The sequence below is a fragment of the Lagopus leucura genome, unplaced genomic scaffold, assembly GCF_019238085.1.
Source record: "Lagopus leucura isolate 7727_CA_CO unplaced genomic scaffold, USGS_WTPT01 Super-Scaffold_1, whole genome shotgun sequence".
Lineage (NCBI taxonomy): Eukaryota > Metazoa > Chordata > Aves > Galliformes > Phasianidae > Lagopus > Lagopus leucura.
In genome coordinates this window covers 11,999,101-12,011,791 of record NW_024962250.1, presented here as the reverse complement: position 1 = coordinate 12,011,791, position 12,691 = coordinate 11,999,101, and the positions used below count along the sequence as shown (strand labels likewise).

Sequence of the window (12,691 nt, the reverse complement as noted above, 5' to 3'; positions counted from 1 at the left end):
TTGTCTTGCAGAGGGAAGTACCAGTAATGTGTCTGGGTCGGGTGATTTGGAAAGTAGAGCCAGACCACAGCAGCAAAATCCCCTAATTCCTATGATGCTTTCCCCACCAGAATCACTGTTGGTTTCTTGTGTTTTGAGAGGAAACTTTGTAGAAGCCCATCAGGTAAATGATGTGTGTACCTTGTGCAATTTAGAAAATAGCTTGGTGTTGGCATTTGTGCTTATGGTGGCTGATGAAGTTCCTGCTCCTCCTCCATTAGCAAACACAGAGCTGAAGCATCTGCATTCCGAGTGAAAGGGTCACTGCAGAAATAGGTGCGAGCAAGATGAGCAAAGTTAATCCAAATTTAAGGATGCCTTTTTTTTTTTTTTTTTTTTTAAACCTATTGTATGAAAACTACTCTTCTAAGACTGGTTTCTCAAAGCCAGTGACAGTGTTTAATCAGAGCTGGCCAAGCTTAGTATTTCAGCAAAATGAAAAAAGTCAAGAGGTCACGTGAAGCCAAATGAGGAAGCAACACTTGAACAGCTTGCTTCAGTCCAATGAATCAAAATCATGGCTATGCTTCTTTTAAGCAGGGTTAAAAAAAAATTAAAATATAAAATGGAGCCAAAATGATGACTGAATTTATTTGTTAGGAGGTATGTTTTGAGACTGAAACTTAGAGTACTGAAAATAGACTTGGAACTAACAACCTACTCATCCGTAGTTATGGTTGTTTGTTTTCTTTTTTTAACTCCCTCAAGGTTAGTTTTCTTTATGTGACTTTTGAATTTATGCTCTGAAAAATATCTTGAGGTGCATTTTGAGCTATTAGATCATGTGCAAAAAGCAGGGACCTGGCTGATTTTTCAAATAGCAATATTGAGGCAGTTAATATTGTTTCAGTTACTGCACTAGCAGCAAGCTGCTACTCTGCTCATTAGTCCTGTTTGATGTCAAGCGTGCCGCTTCATCTTTCCTATACTTAGATGGGCCAAAAAGCATTTCATTTGTTTTGTTACTCTGAATGTCAATATTGCTGATGGTAAAGAATTAAAGGTTGGTTTGCATTCTGTTGATGGTTAACTAATAGGATCTTGCACATCCATGCTCATCTACTGTGTTTAAATTTCTAGAAAGTATTCGTTGCTGAATAAGAATTTGTTTAAATAGCTTAGTTTGGAGGTCTGACTTGCTACATAGCAAGTATTGCCACGTAGTAAACTGAAATCCTTGCTACATAATAATCTGAAATCACAAAGATGCAATTATGAAAATTAATTCAACTCTAGTCTTGCTGCAAATAGTAGATGAACTAGTAGATACAACACATGTATGAAGTCTGAAAGTGTCTTTAAGGCTGTTTTTCAGGCACTTAAAACTTGGAGGGGGAAAATAAATACTATTTTTGCCTGCAGAGTGCATGGTTTTCAGCTGAAGTACCAGTCTCATTTTATTCCCTCAACTCCTGTAGAAAACTCAGTTCTTTGACCCTTGAGAACTTCTTTTGATATGCTCTGTAATAGCATTTATTGTTAATTTGAAAGGTGGCTTTGATGTTCAACCTGGATACTTCACCTTGCTATGGTGAGTTGGTTTTCATGGAGCGCTACCAGGAGGCAGTACGAGAAATGGCCAGAGTGGAGCACAATATTGAGAATCAAGTGTCAGATGGTACTGGAGGCATCAGGAGGTCTGGCAGCGGCCGCTCAACGTTGCAGGCTATTGGGAATGCAGCAGCAGCTGGTAAGGACTGTGGGTTTTTTATTTTATTTTTTTTCTGTTTGTTTGTTTTGAGTACTTCAAAAAGATGAGGGAGAAATAGAAAGCAGAAGAAAACAATTCAAGTAGTGTCATAATTAGTGGAATAATTGTTCAGAAAGGTAAATATCTCTTCTTTGACATAAAAGGAAATCCAGAGTACTGAAGCTTACTGTTAGTGCTCTGTTAGTTTTATCAATTCCACAGTAAAAATTTTGTGAAGCAGGCCATCTAATGAGCTATTTTCATAAAAGATTAGAAAATAACTATCCTTGCCAGGATATTGAGATAAAAATCCTGTATAATTAGTGATTGATTGTTTTGCTGACTTATGTAGGTATGGTGTTCTATTCCATCTCGGATGTTACTGATAAATTGCTTGCAACTTCTGGAAGTCTTGCCCCTACTCTCCAAGAAAATTTCTGGGTCAGCAACATCCAGCTGGAGCACACTGATCCTCTCTGGGAAGTCCTTGAGGACCTCAGTCCCTCAGCAATGGCAGCGTTTGATCTAGCTTGTACGCAGTGCCGTCTTTGGAAGACATGCAAACAGCTTTTGGAGACAGCAGAAAGAAAGCTGTACAGCAGCCTTGAAACTCGGGGTAGGCTTTTGACTTGTAGAAAAAGCCTTCATATGAGCTGGTGTTTGTGTTAGCACCAGTGTTATAATCATACAGACAATATGAAAATTTTTTTTTTCTCCTTTTTTTCGTTCCTAACTTTTATTTTGCCCTGTTTGTCCAGTGACTTCTCCAGGTCACCGACCTGATTTTGTTTTGCTGCGTTCTGAAAGTATAAAGGGTTTCCCAGCGTTTCTTCAGCAAATAAGTAAAATTCTCAACTATTCCTGCACATCGCAAGGGCAGTCCAAATCAGGTAGTTTATTTTGCTTATACAACTGTATGTTGGAAATCTGTTGAATATTTCAGATTCTTGCCTTCTGTTGCAATGAGAAGTTAAGAAATTTTTCAGTACCTTACTTAGTATTTAATGAAAAGGGAGTGGAAGAACAACAAAAAACATTCAAGCTCAGTTTTGAATTTACTGAGTCACTCTGAATCTGGCAAACTAGCAGTATTCTAATGCAGTTTTGATTCTGTAGGTATTTTTCTGTGCAATGGTATTTCTGTATTTGTTGGTGTTTCTATTTCTTTGTAGAGCTCTCAGAGGAGAAAATAAGCAGTTATTTTCGATGCAGTATTGTAGAACTTCTGCAAGCTTGCTATCCTGCCTTGACTGAAGAAAGTATTACTAATGAGATTATTTTATCACAACATTTGGATCAAATTCTAAAAGCACTGACACATGTTGAACGTTCTGTAGGTGAGTTATTTTTGTGGTCATGAAGACTGACAGATGGATCTAGATGTTTATTGCGTCCTGAAAACTGTAAATCTAGTAGCAATGCTTTTTGACGCATGCATAAATGGGTAATTAGCTCTGAAAGTAATGCCTCCTATTTATTTCTCTGGAAACTACAACAGATTCAAAGAGCACAGTAACACTATTTCATGGAGCAAATTCTTGGCTACAGAATGATATTTTTCAACATAGTCACTACCATTAGCTCTGCTTTTTTGCCGACTATGAGTAAGAGCCCCTTGCCATGCTTCTAAAAATCTTCACCATCAGAGGTACCACTGTTGCTGTTGCCACTGCTGAAATGCACAACTCACCACCTCAGTGTGCTCACAGTCTCTATTTGGTCTCCATAAATGTTCAGCAAGTAGTGATGTCAGTAGGTGCCATTTTTTTCCACTTGGAGGAATTCACTGGCACACTTGCTTCATACACACTTCTGTGTCAGACTGTCTCTCTGGTGCCATCTGTTGAACAGCAACAAAATGAATATTGGTGGGAAGGTTCAACCTCTACTGCCACCAACATCCACTTCTGACATCATGGGCCAACATAATAAAATAGGAGGCATTACTATTGGAGCAGCCTCGTATATTATCTTTAAAATTATGAATACAAAATATGAGATTTTGTCTGTAATTCTTACTGTTCAAGCATTTCTTTTCAAAACTAAAATTGTGATCTTGCCAGAGAAGAATGGAAAATGTAAATTTGAGTTGCTATTTTATTTATACTATTTTCTTCAATCATAGCAAAGAAATCTTGTAAGTATATTTTAACCTGGCTGCTCATACTTAATTAGATGTATTCTTATTGCTGCTTTTTCTGTAGCTTTTAGAAAAAGAAGGCAAACATGTAAAATGACTGTAATATAACATACCTTCTGGTTTTCTTAGGCCTAACAAAAAAGGGTTCATCCTTTTCTGAAGGAGTCTTCTAGGATTGTGTTTTTTCTGCCTTTTCTCAGAGTTCACTTTATTTAATTGTACTAGGACCATTTATTTATTTGGTTTTTTCCATTTTTCTGAACTTTCAAACGGCATGCTTATGTTTAATGTTTATAAAATATTTCAATTATTTTATGTTTGAGCAAACATTAGGAGAATTGTAAGGGCTGAACATTTTGGAACATAGTGAGTGGTCAACAGTTGTGTTTTGGAATAAGCTTATCTATAATGATGCAACCAAATATATTTTCTGAGATGCTGTTTGCAAGGATGCCAATTTAGATGAATCATGTTCATCAACACTAAACCACTTCTCTCTTTTTCTATTTATTTTTTTTAATGTACTTTCTCCAGTTCCACAACCACTTTGTTTGACATTTGTTTGTTTCCACTTCTTTTGACATTTAGTGCTTGCTTAGTCTTGGATCTGTGTTTTCTTTTTTCATTAAACCAGACTCTAAAGGGAGCCTGCTTGGCACCTTGGTGGAACAGGCCTCTCTGAAACCTGTGGAACTGGAGAAACACCTAGTTTGGAATCAAACACAGCTCTTGCTGAGAACTCTTGATCAACAGTTCCAAACCTCACCAGAGAGCAACGCGATGATAAACTTTGTGAAGATCTTCTTTGACTACATTACTACACTGGCTGCTGTTGTGTTACGAAGTCTGAATACAGAGCTAGGTAAGGTGTTTTTGCCTAAAGCCTAAGTATAGGTGAAATAGCTAGGCTGTGTTGTTTGTCTGACTCTAAGAGCTAACTGTATAAAATGTCTCTTTCCTAAAAAAGCCTACAACCTGTACTTAGGTCTTTTGGTTTCTACTTATTATTGTACTACTTTATTAGTATCTACGCCACCTACAGCTAAGGTAAAAGTAGCTGATGGCAGTGGATAAATCAGAACAGTGATGTTAACTGCTGGTGCAGGTTCTGCACTTTGTTTGAATGAAACAAATGACTCCTGCCCTTCCAAGGTTGCTGCCCTACAAAGCAAGAATGATTTTTGCATCCTGTGGGGGTCAGTGTGCTGTGTACTTCTTGGCTCTCTTAGAAGTAACCAGTGCGTTGCTGCCCTATAGGACAGGAAGGGAATGTGCAGACAGCTGCACAGAGGTAAGCAGGCAGAATTTTTTCTTGTGAAATCGGTTGATGATAGTAGTAAATGAGAAGAATTGCATCCTCAGCATATAAAGCTGTCGGAAGAACAGAACTGTTCACTGAGAGGGGACAAATACTGCTTTGTTTTTAACATTGACTCTAATTGAGCTGCACTGATGTGAAATTTCACAGCATTGCTTTCTGAGAATACTTTCCTAAGAGGATAAATGTGGAGGATAAAGATCCATTTCCAAACATGCTGATTCAGCTGAGGCAGCTGCCATACCTGTAGCCTCTATATAGACATAATTCAGTCCTCATGGGCTAACTGCCAAAGCCAAAAAATGTGTACTATTTAAAGGCTGAGTGAGTTTCTGGGGAACTTTCTTTTACTAGAAGGTGAATGGAAATGGTGAACTTGTATGCCGAGTCTCTGTATGCAGACTCTCCTAACTTAGTATGAAGGTATTTCAGCAATACCAGCTAGACTTTCGCTCCTTCTGTAGAAGCAGCTGTATTTCTGTAAATCCCCCTACCACCTTTGCTCACTTTGATTAGAACAAGACACAAATTTACTAATCTGTATCCACAGACTCCTCAGAAAGCAATACTACGTATTTTTGTGTCTCAGTACAAAGGCATAGTATGGTTCAAGTATGCAGTCAAGTGGAAAAACTGTTGGAATGTAGATTTTACTTAAAAGCAAAAGATGCTCCACCCTGCCAGTTCTGGTAACTGATCTGATAAAATGTGAGCCAGAGGTGCCAGGTTTGTGAGGGGTATTGTAGTTATAAATCCCTTGCAGTTCACTCTGGGTTTACTTCACTAATGTGAACGTGGACCTTTGTAAACTTAGGAAAAGAGATTTCAGATGCAAGCTGTTAAAATTTGTGTTCCTAATATGAGATCTGGTCATTCTGTTGAGCTGACGAGTATTGTAATAAATGTTCTATATTGCCCTGTTTTTTTTTTTTTTTTTTTTTTTTTTAAAGACTTAGCTGCTGAAGTGAAAGTGGGGAATCCTTTCATATTGTTACAGCAGAGTCCATCTCAGATACTTTCTCAGCTCCTGTTCGAAAGGCAGGTTCAACCTGACAGGTTGGTGCTTTTCAGATATACTTCTCTAGGTTGTTTTGGTACTTATGATTTTGGGCCTTAGCCAAGTTTGAAGTTCTCTCTGGCTTCTCAGCACAGCTTCCCTTTGTTACCTCCCATTTGTAGGTCAGTTAATGCTGCAAGGATGTACCTGGTAGTAGTTTCACTGCCATCATGAAAATTTTTGCTAGGGAGCACTAAAACTCCATATTTTGGACAACTGACATTTGTTTGGAAGAGGCAGTGTCTTTATATAGAATTTTTTTAATCAAATGTATGACAATTCAGAACACTGGACTTGCATCTTAAATCTGTAGTGCAAAATGAAAGATACCAGTAAGACTACTTAGGAAGCATTAATAGCAAAATGTTTTAGTATTGTCACACTTAGGTGACAGTCAGTGCTTGAGTATTAAGTTTGATTTCTTTCAAGGAATGGCTGCATAAGCGCTGAGTTATCAATGTTGTGTTGTATAAATTTTGTTGTACTGCGTAGATAAAAGATATGTACTCTTGCCATAGGAAAAGAATCTAGGACTGGGTGATTTAAAAGATTTATGAAAATCTGTAAGGTACTGCTTGTGTAAGTTGGGTAGCTGGTTCTGTTTTCTATCCTTGCAGGCTTGCTTCGCTCTTGGCTAGAGAAGAGTTGAGCTTGAATGTGCAGCAAGTTATTGTTAACTGTTGCTGTGAAAGGCTGTCCTTGTGCGATTCAAGGCAAAAGAGCCAAGCAAAATGCCTTCTGACAAACATCAACAACCTAGCACACCAATGTACTAAATGCTGTCTGCCAGATGTTGAAATACCTTTCTCCAATCGCACAGTGACCTCTGAGGATGTCTACACTCAGGCCTCATCCTCTGTGGCTGACTTGAGCCAGAACACGCTCACTGCCTCCTGTCTGGATTTCCTTAAGTCTCAGTCGAAGCTAACAGCCACAGTGGCATGTCTAAGTGCATCTAATATACAGAAAATTCCCAAATCAAGTTTATCCTGGATGGAATTCTGGGACAAACGGGAATTGCCATTAGGTTTGGAACAGATTTCCAAGGAGTGTGAGGCATTGCTGAAGGAGTTCCCAATACTGGAAAGATTTCTGCTTGCTATGTTTGAGCCACTTCAGAATCAACAGGAAGAAGGTGGCAGTTTGGCTGGTGTCTTTTCTGGCAGGGCATACATACCTTTGGTTCTCCTAGGATTGCATTCCTCCACAGCTGTTAAGGTATTAATGGAAGTCTTTGAACAAGCACTTGCTGCAAAGGATTGGACAAGAGCTTTGAAGATCTTGGATCTGTACAGTCAGGATGTGGAGGAGGTGGTTGATGTGAAGGATGCTGTGCTGAGCTGTGCAGCTGCTGAAGGTAAGGATGAAGTTCAGTGTTCCTCTGCCTTCCTCCTTCTTTTTCATTTATAGAGAATGCATCCCGAAACAAGGGAAGGAAATAGAGGTAGTGGTTCTTGAGCAAATCCAAAGACAGAAGCAGATCCCTCCCTGTCTTTCGTGCTAAATTTGCTTTCTCTGATGTAGTTTGTTTTGCAAATTTGCAAATCTTGATAGTAAACTTGCCCCAAATCAATGTAGTACGAGAGAACTGGCAAGCATCTCATGTAACCTGTATGTGAAGACCTGAATATGTCAGGAAATTCTGATCATAGTACTACTCTTACTGCTATAAGAGCTGATCCGTTGTAATTGTCATACTTGGATGATGAATCTTGTGGAAGGAGAGGCCTTTTAAGAGTCTAAAGGTAGTAAATGTTCTATGTTGCCTTTGGGTACTTTATGAGAATCTGGCACTTGGCATCGGTCTTTTACTGGTTATCCCACTATTCACCGTTTCTCTTGGTGGTGCCATCCAGTGCAGATAAGGGTGTTTTTGTCCTGTTTCTTTTATCTCTGCCAAATTACACAAACTGAGCTTTAAACTGAAGTTTGGTTGTTTTTTTTTTGTTTTTTTTTTGTTTTTTTTTTTGCAGGTAAGGAAGGTTGGCAGTACTTATTCCCAGTAAAAAATGCAACACTGAGAAGTGTGCTGGCTCTGCGCTGTTTGGACAAATGGCCACTCGATGCCTGTTTGGAAATTCTAGCTTATTGTAGTTCTGATTTGGACATAACTGATGAACTGAAAGCAAATCTGCAGAGCAGGAAGAAAGAACTTCAGGTTTATCAAAAGGTACAAAGCCATTCTTAAAGTAACGCAGCAGGGAAAAAATATGCTTGCCCTTGGTGAAAAAAGTTTTAGCCCTTGGATCTATTTCAGTTGTGATGTGTTCTTGTGTTTTGTTTTTTTTTTAAGTCTTTCATTTGAAACAGCTCATATGTTTTTAGTACTATAATATCCAGCTAAAACTCTCTGCCATCTTTCGTAACTTCTCCACTCTGCTATGATAATTCACGTCTGCGAGTAGTATTTTGTATTGTTTTTGTGATGCCATTAATTCATTTTAACTTTTAAAAAGTTTTTGTTCCTCCATCCTGTGCCACTGTGAGGACCTTTAGAAGCTTTCCATGGAAAGTCATGGTTTTTATTTGCTTGAGAGATGTAGATATGTATAGTGTACAGAACTACTGGTCCAATAAACATGCTTATATTGCAGGTAGCTTTTCTAACTATGGGATAGTTTAGATAACCAAGTGAAGTCAGACTAGCTGGTCTGGAGTTCAGCACAGGTTGAAAAGGCAGATGGAGTGTAGAGCAGTCATAAATCCCTGCTGAGCTCTGTGTGGTGGTGATTCTGCTGGCAATTAGTTTGGCTTTCACACTCTTAGCACCAGCAATGTCTGTGGTATATGTGTACTTTTCCATCCATAGTTATTGCCCTGTAGTCTTTTGGAAACTTTCCCTTACAAACCTGCTTTGCAGGAACAATGATAGATAAACACAAAGAAAATTACAGTCTTTTTCCAGTTGGAAGTGCATTCACATAAAGGGCTAGAGATAAACGTGTTGACTTTTTGACTTTTTATTGGTACAAAGTAATTCCTGCTGTGAGGCACTCAACTGTTTTTCTAAATTTGATGATTGTTGTAGATAAAACTTTAAAATGTGTGCTGCAATAATATCAAACTTTTTCAGATTTTGAATTTGCAAAATGAACCACTGTGGAGTGACTGGCAGGATCTGAAAAAAGCCTGCACTGACGATCCCCAGGCCATCATGAATATCATTCTGAAAGCAAAGGTTAGGCATTGTCACATGAATTTTGTTAAGCTGGAACCATTAGACTTTGGATAAAATGCCAGTTCAACACATTTGAAACAGCAATCAGCAAATAGTACCTCTAGAAGGATTAGAAGGATTCTTTTACTCAATTCTTTACTACAGAAACAAATCTGTGCTTAATGTCAAGCCTTATGCACAGTTAATAAATCCTTTAACTCTTATTCTGAGCCATCTTTTCTGTTAAAATTTTGAAGATTTTAACAGTAAGACTTTTGGTGTAATACTATCTTGATTATTATGTAAGTGCTAATACAGTAGGTCTGGTTAGCTTGAAAAGTGTCTTCCTAGGAAGTCAGTTTGCTTTCTGTGAGATGGGAAAATATTCTCAATGCAGATTGTGACTCTTGCAAGTTGAGTCATCGTTTTCCCTTGTCATTTTAATTATTTGTGTTTGCATGAGAGAGGGGAGTCTGAGCTAAAGAATTTCTTGAAGCTGATTGGATCTTTTTAGGAACTGCTGTATTGGGCAGAAGAGGAGAAGAGGGTTGGATTGGTTTTTTTTTTGTTTGTTTGTTTTTTTTCCAATTTGTTTAGTTACTTTTGTTTGTTTTGTTTTATTCTTTAGGATTATGAGTTATGTGAAGAATGGGGGCACTTGTATCCTGTCCCAAGAGAAGACTTGATCAGTCTTCACCGTGAGCACCTTCTCCATTTACTGGAGATGGGAGACATGGAAAAAGCATCACAGGTAACAGCAGGACTCTCTCAACCTTACATTTCAAGGTCAAGTAAGTTGAGAATATGGTATCCAAACTGTTGACTTTATTTCTTCCTTTAGGGAAAGTTATTTTCTTAGGTATTCTTTCAAAGTCCTGGCTTTTACCTGGTCAGCTTTAAATGAAAATCTAGCTTTACAATCCCATTGTTGGACCTAGAGTTTCTATGTCTTCACAGCTATTTTAGTTCAATGGGAATATAGGGCCCCTTTTACTTGAAAAATCATAATGAAGTATTTTGTGCTGCTTAAACAGAAGAACCAGAAATTAAACTACAAAGCAAATTGTTCAGTAGAGCTTCAATGCCCAAATCAGCAAAGTGTGAATTCTTCTGGTTTTAATAATTATGAAGCTGTTGATAATAACAGATTAAAAATAATATGCACTCACTTTACATGTAGTCTGAAAGAGTTTTAGATGCAAGGAAGAGTCTTTTCAGTACTATATTGTGTATCTTGTTTCTTAATTTTTTCGTTTTGATTTTAAAACGGTTTTGTTTGTTAAATGGAGCAAATAGGCAGTGAGTAGTCTGTAAGTGGATGATCTCAATCACCACCGTGTGTGTAAGATACTTGTGGAGGTTAATTTGCTTGCTGGACCATTGTATGGTCCAATCTGTTATTCACTGACTGGTATAAAAAATCTTCTCCGGGAACGTAGTAAGGATTTATTGTATTTTGTATGTTTCTAGCTGTTACAAAGAATAGAAGATCCTGGTATTTGCCTTGCCATCAGTGAACAGTCCCTTGACCAGCATCCTAGCTTGGCAGCATCTCACTTTTTAGCTGATTACCTCACAACCCACTTCTACAGGAATCTGACAACAGCACGTCGTAATGAAATTCGGGCACTTTACATGGGATCAAAAGTAAGTAAAACTCTTGTGTTGTAGGATTAACAGCAATATAGCTGTTGAAGTATCTGCCTGTAGATTTTACCAGGGAATTCTCACCCTATGAGGCTCAAAATTCCAAGTCTTAGAATCCCAAGAAAGGTTAGAGATGACCTAAAACCTTTCTCTTATAGTTCTTGTATTCTAAGGTGGTTGCAGCTTTCAATTTAAACAGAGCATTCTTCTGTCTGAGCTGTGAAGAGGTAGGTACCATGCAGACTAAAAGAAGGAAAAAAACCAGCCAGGTATTTATCAGGACAGTTGCTAAGTTTGTCTTAGCAGAAAAGAAGCATCCTCAACTTAGTCTCTGATGTATCAGAAATGCCATGCTTCCTTCCTATGTGTAAACTAATACATAGATTACATTAGAAATGTGATCACCTGTATGGTGATCTTTAATACTTTCACAGCATGTTTCTTCCAGATGTGCTTCCAAAGGCAGTCAGTATCACTCCATTACTCCAGTTTCTGTAGGACTGTTGCCTTGTAAATGTTATGTGCTCATCCTGAAAATGCAAATGTAAACCAGTAGATTATCATAATAAAATACAGCATATCTGAAGAAAATGCAGATATTTCTGCAATATACTCTTTTTTTTCAGGACTACGCATGGCAGCTTGCTCCAGTACTTTGCACAACAGTATCAACATTTGTTTCTTTATTTTTGAAAACATGATTTAATTTGTGAAGAGTTTATATGAACTTCCCATCTTCACAGGGAACTGCTCATATTTTCATCATCTCATTTTTTTCTCAAAGGATGGAAAGATAAGGATAATGCTTTAGGTTGTTTTTTTTTTTTAATAGTTATGTTTTAATAGGATAATGTACTTTACCCCACCACAACATGTCATTAAATGCTTTCCTGTTTTCAGCTTCCTCTGAAATGAGACAGTGTTTGACAGAATCTGAAAACAGAAGCAATGTAAGCTGCTCACTAATTCTGTCACAGAACTACAAATAGGCCCAATAAGTCCTATCTTCATTTTTTTTTGCCTCTGTGTGTTATTTTATTCCTCATGTAAGCTGCTCAGTTAGTTTCTTGTCTTAGGCTCACATTAAATCAAATTTGGAGGTTGAAAAACTTCAACTTTTTTTTATCTACTTCCCAGGTACTGCTGACTCTGCCTGAACTCTCTCGTGTTAACTACTTCCACCTCTCATCCAAGCCACTGCTTATGGTGGAACAGCTGCTCATGAATATGAAAGTAGACTGGGTATCTGTGGCTGTCCAGACACTGCACCAGCTCTTAGGTAGACAGGAAGTTGGCTTTGCTGTAGAAGATATTGACAATTTGCTTTCAAAATATGCAGAGAAAGCCCTTGACTTCCCATTCTCATTGAAAGAAAGGAGATCAGGTGACTATTCTTGAGAAGGCTATTTTCTTTTTGGGCAAGAAGGGCAAGTTTTCACCAGGAATTGCTTTTCCGTTTCTGCTGTAACACTTTTAGATACTTGCCTTTAGTCTCCTCTTAGTCCAGAATATGTTCCAAAACTCCTTGTATTTCTTGTAGGACCCAAGGGCTTTAAAACTTTCTTAGTTCCTTCTGTTGCTCCTTCCTTCTTTTGTTTAATGCTCTTGGCATAGCTCTCTTCTGATGTGTTAACCAGTTCTCA

The 12,691-nt window shown here is 38.0% G+C and overlaps 1 protein-coding gene across 7 annotated transcripts in view; it reads left to right on the top strand.

The window, feature by feature from the left end:
- The window catches only part of ZFYVE26 (zinc finger FYVE-type containing 26), a 48,914-nt gene that overhangs the window by 14,635 nt on the left and 21,588 nt on the right, over nt 1–12,691 (top strand). For all 7 annotated transcript variants that reach the window (XM_042864952.1, XM_042867384.1, XM_042866558.1 and 4 more), the window contains 13 exons: nt 12–163; nt 1,531–1,729; nt 2,082–2,345; nt 2,488–2,619; nt 2,902–3,066; nt 4,504–4,731; nt 6,138–6,243; nt 6,862–7,601; nt 8,218–8,414; nt 9,318–9,422; nt 10,030–10,152; nt 10,872–11,048; nt 12,186–12,432. In XM_042864952.1, the coding sequence (XP_042720886.1) occupies nt 12–163; nt 1,531–1,729; nt 2,082–2,345; nt 2,488–2,619; nt 2,902–3,066; nt 4,504–4,731; nt 6,138–6,243; nt 6,862–7,601; nt 8,218–8,414; nt 9,318–9,422; nt 10,030–10,152; nt 10,872–11,048; nt 12,186–12,432 (2,835 nt within the window). The remainder of the gene's footprint in view (nt 1–11; nt 164–1,530; nt 1,730–2,081; nt 2,346–2,487; nt 2,620–2,901; nt 3,067–4,503; nt 4,732–6,137; nt 6,244–6,861; nt 7,602–8,217; nt 8,415–9,317; nt 9,423–10,029; nt 10,153–10,871; nt 11,049–12,185; nt 12,433–12,691) is intronic.